General features: G+C 35.5%; 1 protein-coding gene across 3 annotated transcripts in view; it reads right to left on the reverse strand.

The window, feature by feature from the left end:
* The window catches only part of ANKRD28 (ankyrin repeat domain 28), a 119,921-nt gene that overhangs the window by 20,051 nt on the left and 74,987 nt on the right, over window positions 1-24,883 (reverse strand). For all 3 annotated transcript variants that reach the window (XM_030943540.1, XM_030943541.1, XM_030943539.1), the window contains 11 exons: window positions 21,829-21,899; window positions 18,770-18,970; window positions 18,041-18,128; window positions 14,851-14,993; window positions 13,568-13,780; window positions 7,622-7,700; window positions 7,081-7,195; window positions 6,580-6,662; window positions 4,143-4,206; window positions 2,769-2,837; window positions 1,076-1,216 (listed from right to left, as the gene is read on the reverse strand). In XM_030943540.1, coding sequence (XP_030799400.1) covers window positions 1,076-1,216; window positions 2,769-2,837; window positions 4,143-4,206; window positions 6,580-6,662; window positions 7,081-7,195; window positions 7,622-7,700; window positions 13,568-13,780; window positions 14,851-14,993; window positions 18,041-18,128; window positions 18,770-18,970; window positions 21,829-21,899 — 1,267 coding nt within the window. The remainder of the gene's footprint in view (window positions 1-1,075; window positions 1,217-2,768; window positions 2,838-4,142; window positions 4,207-6,579; window positions 6,663-7,080; window positions 7,196-7,621; window positions 7,701-13,567; window positions 13,781-14,850; window positions 14,994-18,040; window positions 18,129-18,769; window positions 18,971-21,828; window positions 21,900-24,883) is intronic.

Below are 24,883 nucleotides of genomic sequence, written 5' to 3' on the forward strand. Positions count from 1 at the left end.
TAAGAGGGCAATTAAAGTAAAATTATCTCAGCAAGCTCCAGCAGGAATTGATATTATTTCTAAAGAGCAGCAGACAATTTAATTTTGAAATCTGGCTTAACATAAAAAAGGCACGCTGTTCAAATATAAGTTAAATAGCCATAAAAGTATTCTTTATTTAGCCTTCAAAACCCAATCTAAGTTATACACCACCTCATTCTTATTGCTATCTCACCCTTTAAAATGTGCTGTATCAAAAAAAAGGTGATTTGGCATGAAGCAGCACTTCTCCAGGGAAGGTGTCACTGTGTGCATGTGGAATGTGCTGCTGCACACCACGACCTGCATATGTGAGTGTGTGCACAAGAAGTGATGCTCTTCTTGTCTCCTCAATATATCCAATGTCTGGAGCTTAAGTCATCATCTCTTTGGTGCTACCTATATATACACTTTGCATATAAGCAAAGTCATTTAGGTCATTAATATATATGTCAAATATAACCATTGGAAAATAAACACAATAACAAATATAACCATTGGAAAAAACCCAAGAGAGTGTGGATTTATGAAAGATTCTTGATGCATTTCATTAATAGAAGTGTAACTGCATCATAAAAATTTACACTATCAACAGATAGTCATGTTTGGCATTACAGCTGTGATTTACTCAAACATCGAATAGACAAAGCATCTTATATTGAAATATCAAGTTAATATCCATCCTTCATCAGAATTTGATTGTAAGGGAAAATGACTCTATTGCCTACAACCAACTTAATAACCCCCACAAAGGATATTTATTCAACCACTACACAGTAGATAGGATTAAGAACTCTATTCCCAATTAATTCCTGATTAAGCACATTTGCATTATAGGACATAAAATTCTTACAATACATTTTCCTGCTGTTCATTTTTTTTCCTCTGAAATATTTGTTACATAAAGTCTTTTATATACAATGCACACACCTCTGTCAAGTTTAATCTTTAAAAAAACAAGAAATGCATTTGGCAAATCTGAAGGCAGAACACACACAAAATTCACAGCTCAGATGTTCCTAATGAGAAAGGCTTTAGTACAAAGCATGCCACTTACTTCCCATCTGTGTCTGATGCAGCTGCATAGTGCAGAGGTGTACAACCCCTCTCATCAAGGTCATTCACACTAGCTCCAGATCCCACAAGGGCAAACAGGCACTGATAATTACAATTGGCAGCAGCATAATGGAGTGGAGTTCTTTAGTACACATTTAAATAAAAAGTACAATGGTAAATAACAGCAAAATAATATTATAGAGACAGAAAAAGCAAAATAAAGTGAAACTTAAATCCTCCTTGCATATGTAAGTAAGTATTTGTGGTGAAGAATGCATTATCACAGTACTAAAGAATAGGGCCACTTTCTAGGGACCACTTAACAATGCTGTACTATATATAGTGGATTTATTTGCCAGCCAAAATATGCACAAACTTCATATTAAATGAAGCTTTATTTGGATTTTCTTGTGTAAACTTAGAGAGGGAAATCCAGTTTACATTAGAAAGACTATTTTCTGTTAAGTAATTTTAAGCCACATAGAAAAATATGGACAAATCAAAAACTGCACAACAACTAAATATAGCACAAATAAAATACAACAATTGCACAAACAGACATTTTTAATAAAAAAGCACAATTTTGCTTAAGAGAGGAAAACATTACTATTTATTTTTATCTATACTGACATAGCAGAGGCACTGTTAAATATATCTTGTCTTCTTGTATCAAAACCATGAAATATTAGTACTGATGTATAATCTCAGGGAAAACTTATCCCAGCTTCAAATACATAAACAATTCTCTAAATATGCCAGTTTAACTAAAATTTTAAAAAGACCAATATGACTCAGAATTTCATTTTCTATTTTTAAAGAGACTGCAGCTATAAATAACTTGATTTTGAGGAGACAGTCAGTCTCTTTCCTCTCCCTTAAAATGTCTTTTTCCCATTTTTCCCATTTTAAACTAATATTTTCCATCTCCTGAAAAAAATCCTCTATATAACATGAACGTTAAACCAAAATCCAACCCAAAAGAAAACCCCAACTTTTGATGACAAAAGTTATGACAGATAGTTGTTCCTTTCTCAGGAAATAATGGAAGTGGAATTTAAAGCAAAATAGAACTTTGGATCCATAACATTTTCTTTAAGTCCTACTCCTGCTCTTCACATCCCAGAAAATCATATTTTCCATGATGTGACATGAGATTTTACATGAGTACTGATCCTGCCATCTAAACTTAAATAATCATACACTAAAAATAGAAATTAATGTCATTCCAAAGAGTTCAGAGCTCAAACGGGGAAGCAGAAAGGCACCGATATTGTGAAATGAAAAAGGTGAAGCAGTTATAATAAAATACTGGGTATATTAATAAAAGAGCTTAGAAATAGCCACAGATGTATAGATGTGACTAATGCATTATTTGGAAAACATTAGTAATGTCCTTGAATGAGAGCAATTTAAACATATTAGACCCATGTTGTAAGGAAAGAAGGTTCACAAAAATTACAGTTGAATGTGAAATTCAATCTTTAAAAACAAGACTAAACACCTACCTAACAAAAGAGGATTACAAAATATGTTTGTGACTTTTGAGAACACATGCTGAAACATAGTTTATTAGAGACATCATAACAAAAAAAAAAACCATTTAAACTGGAACCCAGAATTAGCCACATATCAATAAGCTGCTACTGCAATACTTTTAACAGCCCTTTCCAATATACAAATGTGAAATGTCTTACCTTCCAAATCTGTCCTTTTTGTTGAAGTCTGCACCAGTATTTAGTAGAAGATTTAGGCACTCCAAATTCCTATTAAATTAATACACTATTATTTGTGATTGCAAATTTTATTTCATTAATATTGGCCTCTACAAATATCAGAACTACAACACATGAACATCTCATATGTTAGGTTAATGGAACTGAACTATAATGTGGAATTTTTGATATATACATTTCTGTATGTAAAATAGATTCCATAATTTATGGACCAAACCAATAAAGAATACAAATTATTTCAAGACCACGTCTATAAATTTAATTGATACAATTGGCATGCATAAAGCACATAAACATGAACCTAATTCAAGAAATAATTCAATTCTTATAAACAAACAAACAACAACACCTGCATGTCACACGCTTTTGCTACCAGGATTCCAGCACAGAGGCAAGATTTTATTGCATATTTTTAAAGGCCAAATGTAAGTTGAAACATAGATATTTTACTTTTTAGTGTAATCAATTTTGAATAAAAATATGATCATCATAATAGATATACTATATTTTTTATTGTTTAAACACTATATTTGGTAACTTTCCTAAACTGGAGATGAGTGAGGGCATGTGTCACAAATTATTTGGTTTTTATATGAAGAGATAGCATTTTAACTTCTATCACTTGCAACAAGGATGTATTTAGCAAGTACTTTTCACTTAGAATGATTACTTAACAGTATTACTTAAACAACATTCAAACAGAAAAATGAAAATATCAATATCATGGAGTTCTTGTGTCCCACAAAGTGTATCATGAAATTTATTACCCAATTCTTCCAGGCAATTTTGAGTAGCTGCTATAGAAAACCTACAATACAATAACAATAATCAATATGGATCACAACTCAAGTGATGAGCAAGTAGTTCTGACTACTTCATCCACCTAAACCCTGGAATTTAATTATTGCTTTTATTTTATTTAGACTGACTTTTTATTTATGGATTTGGTAAAAACAAATTTCCCAAAGTTGCTGTTCTCTATGTCATGTCTCACAGTTATCTTAGGTAGGCATGCCATCTTTGAATGCTGTAAATTCCAAAAATTTTATCATCATCCATGGGAATGAAAAAAAAAATCAGTTCATCCCCAAATATATATCTAATGTAAGGCTGATGACACTTGGACACCGTACTCCAGCAATGACCTATTGAGCTGAACAGTTAATTAATTTTTTGTTTGCAGATAGAATCCATCTTGAAATTATTTTCATGTTTACATAAGTTCCAAGGGGAGAGGGCAGGAAAAACAGAGAGAAGATAATAGAAAAAGAACAAGAATGATCAGCAATTGAAAATAAATACTGAATATGAAAGCATGAATGCTTTTTTACACACCCTCCAGCTGCAGCTGCATGAAGACAAGTCCTGCCAAAGTCATCTGGTGTGTCAATGTCAAAACCTACAAAGCAAATATTTTGTAAAATCATTATGTAACATCACCTTTCACAAAACTGCTGTCATCTGCTGTTAAGAGAAATGCTTGCTAAGCAAACTTAACAGCTATTTGCAAAAGAGCACTCAAGCATTAAAAATTACTTCATTTGAAACATGTCCTTGCTATTTCCAATGTTCTGAAAAACATGCATTTAAATAAAACTGAAAGGGGTAAGGTAAAAGACAAGTAGCTGCACTTAGGCTCTGCTCTGTCTCTTTCTATTTACCTGCTAATATTTCAGTGCCATTTACTATTGAAGATAAGATATATGCAGGTCATATAAAAATTCAGGAATACGCTAGAATTTATCACTGTTGTGCAGAGATTATTAATTTTTGGGGATGTCAGTATTACTAAATATAGGAGCTGCTTAAATTTTTTCCTTGAGTTTAGAGCTTTAGTCCCAAAGAAAGAACTTTATTGAGTTGGAGTGATGGTTGCAAATAGCAGTTAATTACAGAGGAGCTCTTTGCAGAACACTGGAGCTTTCTCTTTCCAAAAAGGCTCAGCTATGGAACTTCAAGATCACAAACACTAGCCGTGTAATTCCACATCCACCCATATATTTTGACAGAAAGATTACTATTTAAATCAGGTTTCAAAGCTACATTTTTGGTTTGAGAAAACTATTACACTCTTATGAGAGTTTTGCTCTTGTGTAATGTAACTTATTTACTAAGTCTCCATTTGCGGTACCTGGGAATGCTGTTTTTTTGTTTTTGTTTTGTTTTGTTTTTTTTAAGAACCGTTAAACAACAATAGATAATGAACAACAAAAGACATGTTATTCAAAAATACTATTATTTCAAGACTGTTTTCCTACTCCATATCCCCTAAAACAGGTTTTGTATGCACCACTATGTTTTTATCCCATTTCAACAGGGAATGCTCTATTAGCAAATAATTAAGACAGTTTACTAGCTTGGTTTGAAGAATAGCCTTTGATGCCTTTCCACATCCCTAAGTTGCTTGTCTACCATCACTAATTACTTAAATGTCATTCAGTACTGGGACAAGGCAGATTGGTGACATTTTGTTAAGGTTTGCACATGAATATAAAGGAATTTAAAAATCAGAGATCTTTAATTTACATAAAAGAGACATCTCCTGACCCCAAAAAGGACACATACTCTGCACACACCAATCCCCACACCAAGAGCACATCCAAAAAGCTCTTGGCACTATTTAGTCTTTCTAGCCTGAAGGCTGAACATACTCTTCAAGTCCTTATCTGCTCCAGGCTCGATTTGCATCCAAGTTTTCTCAATTCATGTAAAAGCCACAGAAATCATTTGCAAGTCCTCCACATGATTTCCTTTGCCATACTGAACCTCCAGTAAGGGCACAGCCAGCACCATACCACGTGCAGGAAGGAGAAAGAGCCAGTATCCCTCATTTTGAGCACATCCAATTGAAATATTGTCAACTATTGGACAGTTCTTTCCTGAAGTGAATCCTTGCAAGTTTGCCCATGACAGGACAGTAAATAAAAAACCTTTCCAGTAGGTAGCTTTAGTTATATTCCTCTAGTTCTTCTCCCAGGCTTCCCTAACAAACAGTATAAAGCTGGGGAAGCAACTTCTTATGCTTCCTTTTCCCCAGCTCTCTCCTCCCCACTTAAAACAATAAGTATCTTCAGATTAATACAGAACCATTGAGATTATTCTTATTCTTCTTCTGTTCCAGAAGCTTCATTTGGAAAAATCTACTTTCTCAGAATTGCAATGGTTCAAAGAGCTCAGAATTCACCTAAGATTCTGGCCAACAAGAGAAGTAATGACCTTCCAACAACCACATCTTCAGGGAGAAGTCAAACATCAAAAGAAAAGCGCAGTCTGCTTGCATTTGGTTAACAACATAATACCAGTGCAACAGTTTCTTAATACAGCAGTGCACAGAGTCTTCAGAGCTATTAGGTGCCCACTACAGGAACAGATGGGAATAGACTGATCTGTATTAAGCTAAAGACATCATGGAATGGAAATTGGATGGTCCATAAATTAATAAAAAATATTATTATCAATCTTTCTCCTTGAAGTTTCATTATGGTCTAAACCAGTCATTCCACCTCTATGGCCAACTCAAAATGCACAAACACAATATTAAAGAAATTATAAATGTATTATTAAAATTTGGATTTTTTTAAACTTATGTCTCCAAAAGTTTGCATTCACTTTAACTATGGACTGTCCATTAAAAAACAAGCATTGGCTCCAAGGTACTAGTAAACTGTGAGGATTTCTATGCTTCACTAAATTAAGACTTAATTAAAAGCTATTCTGTGAAATACACAATGAAGTACAAAGCACCTTGTAAGAAGTTAAAAGAGTGTCCTACCTGATGAGAGGAGCTTTCTGCAGCAGTCTGAAAATCCACTTAATGCTGCCAAATGGAGAGGAAACATCCCATGTATACCCCGCCTAAGATACACCATAATCAGGTATCACAGTTTCATTACAATTAAAATAAAACAAACATGATTGTGTGCCAAAGTGCACATGCATGGTGGGTTCAGCAAACCACCTCATTAGAATACTGAGCTAACTTCCCATCTTAAGCACTTCCTTCCAAGCTATCAGCATGCATTATCAGTGCAACAGCCTATTAAAACTTTCAGAGCTTTTACTTCAAATACATTACAGAAAACTCTATTTCTCTTTGTTTTGGTACAAATTGTGATATACTGACTAGCTACTTATAAGTACAATACAGCATAATAAACCAAGGATTTCCTGTTGCAAGTTGAAGATTATATTAAAAATTGCACTAGTTCTGTTAACCTAATAAATACACTTGTAAATTATGTCAGCTTGCATTCGTGTCAGTAAAGTTACCTACTTTGCAGTGTCAGCACCACTCGTGATCAGAGTGTTGATTAATAGCTCATGGCCATATCTAGCTGCTATGTGCAAAGGGGTATTTCCATTCTTATCTTCACAGTCTATTTCAGCTCCTATAATAAAGAGTAATTACTAAGTAAGGGTATAGCCAGGCATTCAGATACTTTGTTAGAAAAATAGGATTGATGATCATTTAAGTAACATTATTAATTGTCAGTGACTGAGGAGTTTGGATTTAAAACTTATATAGATTTCAGTGGTAGAGAAAAGCATTTCATTGTGTAACCTTATGGGACAAACTGGATTATGGAAAACAACCTGGGTTATGGAAAACAAATCTATATACATATTCCTGCATTCTTAAAAAGAAATGGTTCATCAGTGTAACTTATCAAACTTTATAAACAGATATGCCAGACTCTACCACTATTTCTGGACACTGGACCTGAAAAAAATTCAGCACATTGTTACCAATACAAGAGGATGAAAACATCCAAAATGGAAAGTTTATGACAAAAATACTCCCTCCCCCTTTTTACCATTTTGAATGATGGTTTGGGATCTTGAAAATCTACCATGGATCGCTGTCATGTGCAAAGGTGTTTTCCCATCTTTACTCTGGAAAAGAAAAAAGAAATGCTGTTACTTATTGCCAGTAACAGCAATTAATCGGTTCTGACAAAAAAAAAAAAAAAACAACAAAAAGGACATTTCTTTCTTCTTTTTTCTCTACACTCCATCCTTTAAATTGTTTCTATGCACTTTTGCCAGACAGATGCTGGCAATGACAAGTTCAGCATGACATGGCAAGTTTTTCACAAGAGCTGCTCTTAGTCACTCTTCCAGCTGCCAGTGACAACCCAGTGATGCCCACTCACTCACACTTCTGCCCCTAAGATAACTCTCAAGAGGATGATGACAGCACACAATTTCAGCAACAAGTCTATGTCCAACCCCTCCCCTCCCCAAGGCTAAAATAAAACAATGTTTTAAGCTTGTTTATTGAAAGAAAGTAGCTGTATTTACTAGAGGGGTTTACACATTATATTAGAAGACAACACATCACAAAGCCCATGTGTTTCCTAGAAATTTCTGCAAAGTGATGTTTGTAAGCAATTTATCATAAACTACAAGTAGTCATAGGGTAGAACTATTCAACCCTACTAGGTACTACACATTTGAAATGCTGAATGTGCACTTAGTTTTGTGCACATTAAATGCACATTTTGTATGTGCACTTAGTCATTCACCCAGTAAAGACATCCTTGAAAGCAGGCTAACAGTAACACATAAGGAAACTTCACTTTTTAACAGCTCAAAGCACCATTTTTACTGTTGCTATTATTTTGGAATGATCTTCCCCTCATACTTGTCACAAGTAATGGGAAAGCTTTACTGCAGGAAAAAGTTCCTACACATGCACTCAAAAAATTTCAAACATGACACAGAAAATCAAAGGACCCTTGAGTGCAGTATGCACATGCATACTGCATCTATTTTCAATGATGCCTTTGAAGAGTATGAAATGTTCACAAAATACAAAGTTAAATCAGACAAATATGGCAGGGGCACATATCATATGAACACATGTATTGAAACATCACAAATTCTTAAATGCAAAAGTTATATGCAAAAGTGTCTTCCCATCTTTACTCTCCCTTTGGCACCAAATGGACATGGTTCTATGGATGTGATACTGAAAGTCTGCTGAAGACCCTTTTAGGGATGGATACAGAATTTTTCATTGTGTCACTGCCCACAGCAGCATAACAGCAAAATTATGTGAAACACTGTCTTCTCAGACCTAGGTTGAAAGAAATTAAACACTTGATAAGGAATGCCAAGTTATCTCTAGCTCTTCCAGCTAGCAGATTTCTTTAACCATAAATAATCCAAAAGACAACATCCACATATCCATAGTAGATGCAAATAAACACAGAACATGGGGTTGAAATCCTCTTGAGGAATTAGGCAATCAATTTTAATTCTGTCATTGGAGGCCTTAAGAAAAAGCCAAATAAACACACCATAAGTGACAATTTCTCCAAGCAACCTCTGTACTCCAGTTTTCTTTCATGTTTCTCCTTACAGTTCAGTTCTCATCTCTTTATCCAGCCACTAAAAGTCTCTATGTCCAATTACTTTAAAACAACTGTTAGACATCTGGTGACTTTTCCCCTCGCTTTTATCCTTCTTTAACCCGAAGAGTCTATAGGATCTATAATTTAAAGAAAAATTATAAAATAAAATAAGCTCAGTGAAGTAACAGACAGAATTTCAGGACTCAGATAAAGTAGCCTGCAGTCTCACTGGCTTAGATGGGATAAATCTGTATCTCAGAGGAAGGCTAATGAAGAGGAAGAAGATGGAGCTGAAAAAACACAGATCTCATAATGCACCTTACAAAGACATAGGAATAACTTAAGGTGACAGTACTAGAAACTGAAGAGCACTGTGGTTAAGCTTTCTTACAAGAAAAGTTCAGTAAGATCTTGCAAAGAACAGGAAAACAAGCTACAGAATCATTTTTCACTTCTAAATGAAAAAACACAGTACAGTCAATAAGAGATTTTTAGTTTTACTCTGTTCAAATTTACTAAAAAATGCACTTAACATAGACTTCTAAGACAATGGATTTTATGAGAGTGCCTCTCTCATGTCTAACAGTCTCAAGTTCCTTTCCAGCCCAGGAAACACAACATGCAATTATCTATGAACATATTAACATAGAACAGGTATGAAATTTAATGAAGACAATTCCCATGTTGAAGCAGAACTGCCAGGTATAGGATTGCATTCAGAATTACCTTCTAAGACACTAGAAAAGGATATATAGGACCAGAACCAGTCGCCAGACATTTCTTTAAGCAATGAAATATCAAGGTTCTCTTAAGCAAATCACTATTTCCTGAGATGCCAGGAGATTGGACTGCAGAAGCAGGGAGGTACCTTCTAAACTGTACTTCCATTTCCTTTTCTTTATGTCTTTAGGTTCTTCTCTCTAAATATCAAGCTAACTACTGCTGTGTGATTTAATGAGATCAGACAGGATCATAGCACATGACAGGACAGCTATGGGCTAATGATAAATTTTGCCGTCTTCTCTGAAACTCAGCTAAATGTGGTAATGGGAAAGGAATCACCCAAATCTCTCCTATCACTAGAGAAAATGCGTCCACAAAATACTTAGATCATAGCAAATTTGCTAAGAACAGTAATTGCTATTAGACAGAAATAATACACAGCACAAGGTGCCTTATTGAGTGATTACTCACATATTAATTGTACTCAGACTACTGAGCTTCACTGAGGGAGAGGAAATGTGGGTCTATCATGCCACAGCATTCCTCCAAATGAAATTTCCCCCTAGCAACAATTCTTATGTTCTAGTACCACCAATGAAAGTTAAAAACTTTTTTTATTTAGGTCACTGAATTTTCAAGCAGCAATGAGGTCCATAAAACAATTAATACTGTCCCATTACATACTCATTTCAATGTGCTCCTCCATGCAAGGAAATTCTGAATAGTGAAGAGGGAGTGCTGCAGTAATGAGCAATACTTAATAAGATTCACTGTTCTACAGTGGACACTGACAAGGCTATGAAAACAAGTAGGAAATTATGTCCAGAGGTATAAAAAGCATATAACATATTTCTACTGTTCTATTATCTTCTGCTACATAATCCCTTCTTGAGATGAGGCCAGCACTCACACATATGCACAAGAACATCCCCTCTATCTGCCATCAAGAGTAAGAGTGTTTCCCTTTTGCTCTCCCCACTCAGTCATCCACAGCAGGAAGCGCTGTAATAGTACTGTCCAGTCTGCACCTACATCACCGTCCATATCCACTCTCTTACCTCTAAAATCACAGGAAAAGCTGCACATGGGAGGAAATGATTGAATCAGCCTACACAAGCAACATAATTATGATGAAAAATAGATCTCAGAGCCATTTTAAGAACTAATTTGAACTCCAGCCTCAGTATTCAGAAACTGAACCAGCTTGGTTTCAATAAATATTTAGTAAGAACACCCTAATTCCATCTCATTTTAAATCCACAATTCTTTCTTAGTTACACAACATATTCTATTTTTTTAGAGATTGCTCTTCTGATTAAATCCAAGATTTATCTTTATAGGCCTTTCCAAGGAAGTAGAAGTTGACTTAAAAATTATTTTCTTTTGCCTCAGTTTTTGCACTTTTTCACAGTGCAAGTGACAAGTTTTTATATGCAAAGTAAGGCTGTTCATGCCCTCAGGTGCAAATTTACAGGCCAAATTCAGTCATGCTGGTATAAATCCACAGAAATGCTACTAACAGAATCACAACAGAAACACCTTGATGAGGAAAGTGGGGATAAATGCTGTTTTGAAGCTACAATTGCTTAAAATCCCTACATAGCCCTACTCGCTTAATTTTGCACTTAAGAATTTTGATGTATGAAATCAGCACATTTTAATTACACCCAACCCATAGCTAAAGCTAATGTTGTTTCTGAAATGGAGCCTTGTCCACTTCTTTCTTCTGCATCAGAAATATGCCCATGATCATGAACCCTTGCAGCCCTGCATTTAGAAAAACAGTAATTCTTGTCTTGTTTGTCAGAGCATCACAGAATAGTTTGGGTTCAAAGGGACCTTAAAGATCGTCTGGTTCCAACCCCACTATCATGGGCAGGGTTCCACTTGACTAAGTAGCTCAAAGCCCCATCCAGCCTGGCATCGAGCCCTTCCAGGGATGGGGCATCCACAACTTCCCTGGACAACCTGTTCCAAGGCCTCACCACCTTCACAGTAAAGAATTTCTTCCTAATATCTAATCTAACCCTACTCTCAAAGTCTGAAGCCATTTCCCCTTGTCCTATAACTCCATGCCCTTGCACAAAGTCCCTGTCCAGCTCTCTTGTAGGCCCCCTTCAGGTACTAGAAGGTGCTCTAAGCTCTCCTTTGCTCTTATTTGTACGAGAAACACACAAATCTAATCAGTAGTATATTTAACATTGTGGGATTATTTTCATGGCAGACCACACTTTACTGAAAAATGATGTTTCAAGAATGTAGGACAAAAGTCAGCCAGCCCTGCAACACTGAACACTCAGTCATATGCAGCCTGGGACATTAGGCAGAGCAGAAAGCTGGCAACAAAAATAAATGGACTGTGACCTGGATATTTTAGGACAAGTTGGCAATAAACCCTGTAACACAGCTCCTTACTTCTGCAGGGCACTTCGGTGATGAATTTTTCCACAACTGAGTTATGCACATTTTAATTAAATGAGCTGGATGTCTAAATATATGTAACAGTGAGCAGAAACATTCATTTAGGATTTTTCCACATCAAAGAGCTTATTTTTAAAATACTATCAAATTTTCAGTTGGCTATGAGTTTTGTATTAACAATAGATATAAAACTTTATTTTGCAATTAGTTAGCTGAAAATCAGCTTGAATCACAGTAAAAATCACTGCTTACGTGAAATGAACCACAAACCCCAAGATTTTTAACAGAAATGTCAGCTACTCCAATATTCACCTCCTGCTCAGATTGTGCTGAAATTCAGGCATAAACCTATTAAGTAGGTTTCTTTTCAATTTTTTTCAAGAAATTAAATAACAGATAATTCCTGTCATACTACATGCGGGTGACAGTTCAGGCAACCATACACTTTGCCATAAGGAACACTTGGACTCTTCATTCTATATACCCATTTCCTACTTCTCTCAGCCTAAAACCTGCCAAGACACCAGATACTGCCACTAAATATTTCTGAACACAGTTAAGTTTTCATTACTAAAGTAAAGATCAACAAAATACAAACCAGAAGGTCTTACATCTCTCTACCTGCAACAAGGCTGCAGTCAAAGACTTGTGACCAGAGATGTAAAATGCATACTGACTCTGCTCACACAATTTTGCTGGAGTAATTAAAACACCAGCTGTTTAAGAATTTCCATTGGCCTGATCTACTTACATTTGTATTTTTAATACACTTTTCCCAAATCTCCCTGACTGATTAGATTCTAAGATCTTACATTATCATCTCTTCAACTGCTCCAGCAATTAGCCAGGTCATACACATTTCCCTAAAATATCCTATATTTTGTTCACGTTACTTATTTATAAGAAAAACATGTACTTCTGCATTTTTTCAAATTATTGGCTCTTACTTACATGGCTAGACTAGGGAAAGCAAAGCATACAGAATTCTGACATTTAAATATAATTGAGATTGGCCAGACATTATTGGCATTTTTCTTCATCCTTTTGGGCTATATAATATATCCCACTGAGGTTTCCAGATTCAGATCAATTCTTGAAGAAACATACTGGCTCATTTTTACTGCAGTACTTTTCAAACAAATACTCCATCTATCAGTGGGAACTTCTCCATGTTATCAAAACAAGCATATTTGAAAAAACTACCTCCAATAAAGATGTAAAGCATTTTTAATGTGAAAGGATGGCTTTGGATGCACCTACCTTTATATTTACATCTGCTCCATTGCAGACCAAGAGCTCTAAACACAATGCTCCATGTGTTGATGCAGCAGCAAAGTGCAAAGGTGTGAACCCCTTTTCATTCACTTGATTTACATTAGCACCACAGTCTATGAGTTCATTCACTACAACATCTTGCCCATTGTAACAAGCTACATGGAGAGGAGTATTTCCATAGGCATTTGGCTCATTCATCTATAAGAGAAAAAAACCCCAAGATTAGTTAGTAGGCAAAAAGCTGTACTTAATGCAGCATTTAATTCTAGCAAAGAAAAAATATCAAGTCACGAGATTATGTTTTGGAACACTTCAAAAGCAGAAATTAAAAGCAAGTTCTGGATATAGCATGTTGATTGAGCTCTCTGTCCTGGGAAAGATATGATTACTTTACAAGTGAGCCAACCTCCTCCAATTGTCTCCAAACCAGTTTCCTGTATGCAACTCTAAGAGAAGCCACACATGCCAAAAATATCAACTTCGCCAATTTGCACAGATGCTATACGCAAAGCATAGCACAGACCCATATAAAACAGCATTGCGAGTTTTCTTTAAAAACAGAGGTCAAAGAGCCTTTTTGTGCATGTATGTGCACATATAGAAACAGAATTTCTTGTTGTACACAACATGACACTGAATTCTGATCTACTTCTCAATATTGAGCTTGAGTTGCAGTCTCCAGCCTTGCAAGACTAAGATTATGATTCACAATGTAGATTTCTTACACAGTTTCACAGTTTGCTGTTAACACTCCTTCTACAGGCAGGTACTGTAGAACCTTTTAATTTGTTTTGCATTTCAATATTAATATGGCCTCATTTACTGCAGTACTGAAGTTTCTCACAATTTTTAGTATCATCTAAAATTTATGTCACGTAGAAAAGTCAGTTCCACGTATATTTTACCAAATGAAGCAAAAGCATTTAATTTCCTGCACTTCAAAAATTATTGTGCGGCAAAGCTAGGATCGGAATTCCTATTTCCCGACTTCCAGTCCAGTGAATTAAGAGCAAGAAATATCAAATAAACAAAAAGCCCCACTAAATACACATTTATTTTCCAAGTATTGCGCAAAATCTGCAAGGCTCTGAAGGTTTTCTTTTAATGGAGAAATGAGGGTTTATAAAAGAAAAAGTAGTACCTCCAGAGATCTTCCTTCTCGTACTTTCACGATAGCATAACCTGTCCCTAAATAAACAGTGTGCTACAGTACTAACAAGAGCATTTCAAACAAAAAAAAAATCCCATTTAATTTTATTTTTCCTTACATCAACTCCAAGATCCAGAAGATATTTGACTACACTAATCATCCCACTAGATGCTGCAGCATGTAAGGGTGTATATGATTTCTTGTCTTTGCATGTCACTTCGGCTGTATGGGTCACGAGTAATTTCACAACTTCAATGTGACCTAAAATAATAAAGACAAATAAAATGAAGCATCATATTTTATTAACCAGCACAGGTTTGCAAACTTCATAATTCTACAATTTTTATAACATGATCAAGAAACTATTCCTTTGGACCTAATGTAGAAAAGAAAGAATTGTTCTTGTTTTCTAATAATATCATGAACTATAAAAGCAACATAAAATAATCATCTCCACACACCCCTCCCAACAACCACTGCAAAAATAAATTTGTATACTCAAAACACAATCCTGGAGAACTAGAGAGACAAAGCAATTTTGTAATTATTAAGTATTTACCACAAATTTACATTAACAACTTGCGAGACAACATAACTGTCAATCTTCCACTGTCACCCCAATTCCAAACACGCCCATTAAGATTTTTAAATCTTACAGAAACTTTGAAAAATTGATGCAAACATGAAAAGAGGAAAATATTCTACTTTTACATCAAAATATACCCCCCAATCCAACTCCCTTTACCCACAAAGCATTTAAAATGTTAAGCCACATCATACAGGATTTAGTAAAGCTCTGTCTTCAAGACTGACTCAGTCTTTTAGGGACTGCAGCCTTTTAAAAGCATCAACTGCTCTCCTAAGACAATGGAAGTAGAGTACAAGGAAGAGTAAGAGTAAGAGTTGGGATAATGAAGAAGGCATGGGGGAGGTTCCAGGTGGAAAAGAGAAGAGAGGGCAGGGAGCCCACCCTGAAGTGGTGGGCAGTAGCTCTCACTGCCAGCTTTGGGTCACGGACCTCAGCACCAGCGCCCACCCCAGCTGCAAGGGGCAATGAGCTTTTCCCTTCCATGCTCCTCCTCTGCTTGCAGGCACTTGTGACACTGCCTGCTAAGAAGCCATGAAAATGGGGTAGCCAAGTATCTGTCATTCTTGCTCTATTGTTAATGTAACTGCCAAACAACTAGTTACTGAAAGCACATGGATAGTCATGACAAAGACTGCTGAATAAAGAAATACATGACTTTAAGAGAGCACAATACACTTGGCACTTTACTTTTGTAACTGACCCACGCAGAACTCTCTATTTTACCTTTCAGGTGACATCGTTTCCTTAGTTAAAGAAGTGGTGAGGGGCACACTGAATACTTATGTTTATACTTATCCAGTCAGATATCTAAGTAGAAAGTATCAAATCCAGCTTTCAGTTCAGGTGCTTCACAAAGAGTGTGGATCTTTGCTTTGTAAGCAGTTAAGAGAATTTGCAAAAGTTTGAATAGGAAGTGCCTACCCAAAGGAATACAGACAAAGGTATTTTTATAAGCACTCAGACACTGTGATACTTTTATGCTGCATACCTAACAGCACACAAAATACCATTTCACCTAGCTATACCAACCAAAGCCAAGAGACTTTACCCATGCAATGTGAAGTGCTGCAATAATATTTCACTTCTTAATTATCTCAGTATAGTAGGAAAGAGGGGAAAGAGAAATGCAAACACAATACTCATCTTTTTACCCAAATACAATAGGGAAAAGAATGAAAACAAGCCCTAAAGGAGAAACAGAAGTACAGAAGATATCTAAAGCAGTGAAAGGAATAGAGACAGTGAACAGAATAGTGGCAGAAAAAGCTTCAAAGAGAGGGTAAAAAGCCAAAAAAACTGCCCTGACCTGCATTGAAAAGGCAAGCAGCGACCAGTGGAAGACTCTCAAAGGGAAGAGCAAGGTACTTGACTTGAGAAGTGCAGCAGAGACATCCCGGTGCACCAGTGAGGGCAACACCAGCACACAGCACTGCGAGTCCATTTCAGTCACAGCTTTGCAGCTGGACAGCAATGGAGCCGGGGGAAAAGCAGGAAGGAAGCAAAACAATGGACATCACCCTAGAAAGTTATTTATAGTAGAGTGACGAAAAGCATAACTTCTTTATTTTATGGTCAGTTTCACATGGTGGAAAAGTTTTTAAGGTTTTCTCCAAACAATTGAAGCAATGTACAATGGCTCTAAATTGTGAGGGAGAATGTCATAAATATTTTTACTTTGATTGAAGACTTTCAAAAGCTTTTTCTTCTCTATTGTCTACAGGGACATTTAGGCAGATCCACATCAATTAAACTACATTTTTCCTGCCCAAACACTCTTAATGAAGAGAGTTCCCTGTAAATAGCCTACAATATAGCACTGATTAAAATTGGAATAAATGTAGCTTATCTGCAAAACAGACTTTTCATCTAGGCAAGCACAAGGCAGAAGGTGTCTCTGGCCCATCATTGACACTTGTCAGTTCTCTGAAATTTCACATACAAGTTTCATTCAACAAAATTTTGCAAATAACCACATTCAATAAGGTGGCTGGACAGACTGCCACAGACATTGCTTTGCAGATATAACCACATTAAAAATACTAATACTGTAAGAACATTAAATTAATAATGAAGATTGTTCTTTAACTTCTGGGGTTTTAAGTACTGATATCAATACCTGAAGTGCAATCTCATCCAGCTTCAAATAATAAATTAAGAGCATTATTGCTGTGATGATCACTTCCTAATTGAATGGCACATTCAATTCTTTCCAAGTCTGATAAAAGGGAAGGAAGAACATTACTCTGACAGTATTGCCAGGGTATTGATCAAGACCACGAGAACAATAATTATCCACTCCTGGAATAAGAATGGTGAGGCAAGAATTTGTAGTTTCAGAGATGAAATATTCTTTGAAAATACAATCCCCAGGGATGCTGCAATGATCCTCTGTTTCAGGCGCCCCTTGTATCAACTGCTTACTTTTTATTTAGCATTTCTGCAAAATTTTTCACCTGTGACTAGACTTGCTGACTGAAGAACATAGTTCCTCCTTTTTAAAGAACAAAACTACTTACCTTACTTTTCTTTTCCCAACAAATTGATTTTCCTCACCACAAAATACACATTTACAAGGCAATTTGAACTATACTATTAACATTTTTTTGCAGACACAGATAAACTTAGAATGCAAATATTTTTCCTAGAAATATGTCAAACCACTAAACATGAGATGATTTTTTTATTACTACAGTATTAATCAACTGAAATATGTACATACCCATATATGCTGCCCAATGTATAGCTCGTCTGTCTTTCTTGTCAAATGCATTAATATTGGCCCCTCTAGACAACAGTAAGCTGACCATCTGAGATAGAAAAAGAACACAAATCTTCTAGTCATAATGGAAAAAACTTTGCCTCAATGGAGCAAACCATGGAAGAAAACAAAAATTTATGTGTTTTCAGAGGATTTAAATGTGGTGGGCTTTGAATAGTCCATAAGTTTGAAAAAACTGGCTGCCACAATTAAGTGACTGTAAGGAACACAAAACTTGATGTCAACAAAAATGTTTCTCAGTTAAATATTGCAAAGCCATGAAATCTTTTATATATTCAGGTAATTACTAAGGGACTAATGACTAGGAGCTCATTACATATATTTCCTCCAAATTTCAGTGACAACATACTCCCTATGTTCACTATTTACTGAGCAGAAAAATATCCTGGCTTTTCCATTTTAAATTTACCTGTTGTTTAACTCCACTTCACAAATTTGCTTCTGTCACAAGAAAAGTGAACATTGTAATAAACTCTCAATTAAATGATGCAACGTTTATTTTCCACAACTTTTCTGCACAGAGATGCATATGGAAAACAAATTCAAATACAAAATAGGGGTTGAGGATTTTTGAGGGAATGGGGGAGAAATGGTTTTAAACTCAAAAATGAAATATCAGAAATGTGAGGGACAGAGTGATGAGTGGAAGACAAGAAAATTAACTTTTACCTCAACATGTCCACTGAAGGCTGCATGATGCAGTGCAGTTCTGCCTGCTCGATCAGACACATTTACATTGCTTAGGAGAGGCACCAAAGCTTCAGCACACTTCACAGCTTTGTTTGCAGCTGCTATGTGTAGGGGTGTCTGCCAGTTTTTATCACGAGCATTGACATCTGCTGAATGCTTTAACAACACCTGAACAGCATCCTGAAGCATTTACAAAAAAACCAAACCACTTAGTAAAGATCAGAAATTACTGCCCTGGATTTAAGGACAGCACAGTGGAAAACAACTATTTACCATTTGTTCATTTGCAAACATAATCATTGGGACACTTTGGGATTAGTACTTTATGATAAATCCAAACTTGGGGATGTTCTCAAGGACATGAATAATTTAACCAAATCAACCATTGCCAGGTCTTTTATTCCTTAAGCCACATGGAAAATTATTTTGTAATCACAACTGATTTCCAAAGTTTAATAAACCCTCTTAGGATTTCTTCCATTAGTGGAATTCTTAGCCAAGGATTAGTGAAGTACTATGAACTTACAATGAATTTCCATCAATCTGCCAAGTAAAATTTTTCAACTGATCAAGTCTACAAATGGCAAACCCGAGATTATTAAATGTACATTTAGAGAACCACAAATAAAACCGTGCATAGTCACAAAAAGTTTCAACATACACTGTTGCAAAATTCCTGAAAACCATTTCAAAATATTGCACTGAATTCCATCTCTCAAAATGATTATTCATTTCCTTTTGTTAGAAGTACAAGCTGTGAAAATTTGACAAATAAGACTGTAATTCTTACAGCAAGATAAACAAATCCCATTAAAATATGCGCACACAATTGGAATGCGTAAAAAAATAAATGTGCTGGCAGTATCAACATGATGATGAATATTGCATTTTTCATCAGCTGTGTGACCTTCCCACGATTCACTAATTGCTTTTGGTGACTGCCAACTCAGTCACTGAGCACACAAATAACTGATTACCACTTTGAACTTAAAACTTGTTACCAGAAGTTGTTACTAGAGATTCTGAATTATACTGTGGCACAATAGCGAGGTCCATGGGCAGAATGCTAAGTCACTATTGGTCATATTTATATTAGATAAATAATAATAAATAATATTTAAAATGTTGAAATTTCTTGTACTGCTAATAAAAAAGAAGATAGGAACAAACACAAAAGTGAAAATACTGCATCACAGGCTTGTACTTTAATGAGAAAATTGAATAGGTCTTCTCTGAGAAACTGATGCAGGTTTAATTCCTTAAAAAACTAATTATATTTTAAATCTTGTCTTTTTTAACCCAAATATTAAGAAGTACCATATCAGAACAAGGAAATTTCAGAACAGCTATTACCCCTTTTGCAGAAGGAAGCATCACAACATTAGTATAAAAATAATGAATCTAATTTTATGTGCATTTATGAATTTCATGACTGAATCTACTTGGGGTTTCTTTTTTTTAAATTTGCAACATACAGCAAGCACACACAAATAAAAATGTGACTGTCTTGACATGAAGCTGCCTGAACTTGTGCAGCTGACAGCTAAATCCATAACTGCAGCTATTTTTTAAGTTTCAATGTCCTTGTTTAATTGCAGCTGTCTTCACTTCAAGAGTCCAGATGTTCTACTGAAATCATTATGCAATTTTTTCACGACAGCTTTTCATCCAGTGCCCCAAACCCATATAGGTCTGTCAGCTAGAAAACAGTGCCTACATGTACCAACCCTGTACATGGGCTCCCATGACTCAGTGTGTTCATAAATAGAGAATTCTGACAAGCATCTATCAAGCTCTGACTGGTTTACTTATCTTGTTTGCCTCTGAATAATGTTTTGTTTGAAATCTTCCATATTTAAAAAAAAACCTATGACCATGATTGCATTTCTTGAAGTAATCATTTAATCCCAGTTTGTTTGCAGCACTCTGCCTCTGCAAGCATTACTGATGTGGAGAGCTTTTATTGCTCCTCAGCTCTGAAGAATGCAGCATTTGGTGCTTTGGTCAGCTCCCAAAGGAACAGCCTAAAAATATCTCAAGAACAAATAGCATTTGGGAATAAGAAGCCCTTGAAGATTCATTTTCAAACACTGTTTTTTTGAATAACATGATCTCTACATAACTTTGCTATTAATGCTAGTGACAAAATACTGCAGTTTATCCAGGGAATTCAAAGGCAAAAACTGAAACAAGGCTTGTTTAGATAGCTCATGGATCAAACACTTGAAGTTCAGTGCTTGTCAGAACTAAAATATTCAATTCTATCTTCCCAAACAAAAATTTACTAATAAAAAAACTTTATTTGAAACGTACTGAAATGAACATCAATTTGATTCAGGGTCTCAAAGGAGATAGTTTTGCATAAACTCTTCCACATAACAAGATCAGCATTTCTCTGTTTGTTTTGATCTTCTACAGGCATTTAAATTTTTTATTAGGACAACCACCACAGGGAAACAATAACCAAATAATTTCTTGCATTATTATATTCTCACAACTGTGTAACTGGTAGACTTCAAGAAACAGTCTACATTCCATTTAAGAATTTTAAACTGATATTCAATACTACTAATGAATCACTTTTTAAAAAAAAAGACACTTGCAGGACAGGCCTTTAATAGAATAATTTATTTCTTCAATGCCTGAACACACAAGCATGTAAAAAAAATATGAAGTAATGCAAAGACCATGCTGTAAAAGTTGTTCTAAATCTTAATTAATCTTCCCTCATGCTGAACTATTCTCGTTACCTTAGCAGAAGCAAACAGGACTTAAGAACACTGCATGCAGAGTCCTCTGCTAGGGAAGTCACAGAGAGCAAAGCTGAGAACTCAAAGTTTATAGTTTTCCTCCTTTCTTACTGCTTTAGCAATAGATATATATATATACATTCCCTCAAAATCCAAAAAAACCATTGCAAAAATGTTCTGCAATTCCAAACTTTTGGAGTAGTTTCACCTTTTAAAAAATGAACAACAGACAGAAGGTAATTTGAGATGTCTTATTTTAACACAAAGTAGTCAAAATGAGCAACATACCTCACTACAAGATGCTACAGCTCTGTGTAAAGGAGTCAACCATTTGCTGTCTTTGGCATTAACTCTAGCTCCTGTAACAAAAAATAAAAAACACAGAAATTTAAAAGGTATTTACAGAATGACTAAAATATTTTCAAGATGTTTTCAAGAAGATATTTTCAGAAATAGAACTATTTATTTATTCTAACAAAATGAATTTACTCATTCTAGGCATTTCTTTGCATTTTTCATGGAAAAAAATGAAAAAGGAATCTTTTCTCCAGCTGAAATCAACCCTTTGAGAAAATTCTTTTAACACTACCAATAATACTCTTCCACATCAAAATATACTCATATTTTTATACTAGGTCATCCTCTATAATCTTTTGCCCTTCCAAAGCCACATAAAAGGCTGCTGCCTAAGAAAGATCAACTCCTTGCCTTCACAAAGCAACAAAAATCTCACGGTTTCCCATTATAGCTGAAATTATCTAGGAAAAATAATATAGAAAGAGGCTGCATTTACTCCCCACACCTACAGTTTCCTTGTGGTTGCCATGTCTGATGGAGAGGTATGTAGAATGAGGATGATTCTTCTACTGGGATTTACTTTGGGAACAAATTTTCACTACTCCAGCAGGTCATCTAGCCCACCCTGGTACCTCCTGGTCCTCCCTTCATGAGAGAGACTACCAGCCACACCTCTCCACTTCTGAAAGCACACTCAAGGAATAGCCCTCCCTGTCCCCAGGAAACAAAGCTGCACAAACAGCTCTAAGGGACACAAGCCTGGGTTTAGATTTTAATTTTTTTCTTAATAATAAAAGGAAAGAAGGGTTTGGGAACTTCTTTCCCCTGAAGGAAGCGGCTGAACTACATCTTAACTTCCAGTGAACTCCAACAAACAAGAAAACCTAATGATTAAGATTAATAATTTAGTTCATACAGAACCTTGTAGGATATTTATACCCTGACTGAAAACTAACCCATCTTTATTTTGAAACTTCTGATATTTTACAGGGATAGCTTGGATAAAATCTTACATTTTTGAGAGAAAGAGTTACAAAATATTGTTGGAAAGAATCACACAGTAACATTAATGCTATCTGACCAGTGCTGATTAACATCTCAAGCTAAACATAACACTGGTATGTCAGAACCAATTGCTGTTTTTTCTATGCAAGGAACAGAAAAAGGTGGAAGGCCAGTAAGACACAAGATGCCAAAAAGGCTGTTGGTCAAACCAGGATATTCAACTGAGAGACAGGATATTTTGATCCAAGATCTGCATCAGCAAAGAAGTCTCTCCCGGGCTACTTGATCAAGAAACCCAGTAGTGTGTACAAAATCACTGTATATACAAATATCTGAGGTCAATTCTCTTGAGCTTCTAATCAATCCATCCCTTTCAGTCATAAAAACAGAACATGGAAGCTGATGCAGGATCCAAACTTCCAATCTGATCCTAGGTCTTCCATCCACTGGACAGACTGAGATCTAACTGCTAGCTACAATTTCAGGGATTTCCATCTTTTCTTATCTAAATTTCAGAATAGGATGTTGTCCTATTTTCCTAAGTGCAGAAGTTTTTGAAAAATAAGACTAGGAAATAGGGAAGAAAGTCCAAGCCCATTTGAAGAAAACCACCACAGTCTAACAAAAATTTAGGAGACACCATGAGTATCTGTTTTTGTCACACATCCTAAGGACCCAGTGGTGCACTGCAACACATCATGTGCCACAGCAAATTGTACTATATCCAGTCTTGCATAGAACTCAAGCAAAGAAAGAATCTGAGTATTCTAAAAGTCACTAGAAATGCCTGAGGATTTTTGGCAATCCTTCCCAGAAGACAGCAAGTGATGAATGACATCACAAATATAATGAGGTAATGATTGGTAAGTGAGAATGTAATCAATATATGTCAAAAAATATCTGTAATTCTTGATTATATTCCAGGTAATTGATGGCCACATTTTGTTTCAGCATATGAGACAAAAAACAAGAGCCAAAATCATACTCCAAATTCAACCTGACTTCACATGCAGCCAACAACCAAAAAATAAAGACTTTCAAAAACTGATTTCTATCTCTAACTTTAGGATATAAATGTCTTTAAAGCATTTGAAAGAACTTGAGTGAGTTACTAAGCCATTAATTACTATCCTGATTTTCCTGAGAAAATGCATTTGCAAGATCTGGGGTCAGCTCAGATCTATCCAGGTAGTGAAGCCCAAGACAGGAAAAGGAATGTGCCCATCAGAAGAGAAGAAATTTCCACTCCAAAAAAGCAGCAGTTACTTCAGCTCTAGCTCTCAGTGAAAATGTACTTAGAGTCCAAGCAGTGTGGAAGTGTTCAGATTTTACTGACATTTCTGGTACATCTAACATACAGCCTAAAAACTCCACCAGAAGAGAGAAGAAATAAATACAAAAAGATGCCGTACAAAAGGTTTTCACAATGATAAGTTAATCATACTCGCTAAGACTAAAAGAAAAGAATATGTGAAAGTAAGAAAGAAAATCATTAAGAAAGCATTAGCCAGAGAAATGTCTAAGGAAATTTGAAGTGATATCTAAAAGTAACATGGTCCTCTTAATAGAACAAAAGTCAGTATAACAAATACCTGCCCTCATTCCATAAGTGGCCTACCACCCAAAGAAACAGGGATGCCTAGGTCTACCACATTGAAACAGTGTAAAATACAGATACTAAAATAAGTTAACTTTTCAAATACACAAAATATTGTAGATTCTCTGACAGAGGAAAGGCTAAAGTTGACTTTTGATAACAAATCTGAATCTCTGATGGACTTAAGAAAGAATCACCAAGCTTGTCTTTTCCTTACTCAAGAAAAAACTCTTAAAGAAGTTGCAAAATTGTTATATTGAAAGAAAGTTTTTAAGCAATAATCAGAATAAATGTACTACCAAAAACCACATATGCATTATTAATTTGGGGACTGGGAGATCGCCAGCTTTAGATACATTAAACAAAATAACATTTTAAAATTAATAGAGAGATACTTTGCCCTTAATCATCTCCAAGAAGCCATGCTGCTGAGAATCATTTAAA

This window comes from Camarhynchus parvulus, chromosome 2 (assembly GCF_901933205.1).
Source record: "Camarhynchus parvulus chromosome 2, STF_HiC, whole genome shotgun sequence".
Lineage (NCBI taxonomy): Eukaryota > Metazoa > Chordata > Aves > Passeriformes > Thraupidae > Camarhynchus > Camarhynchus parvulus.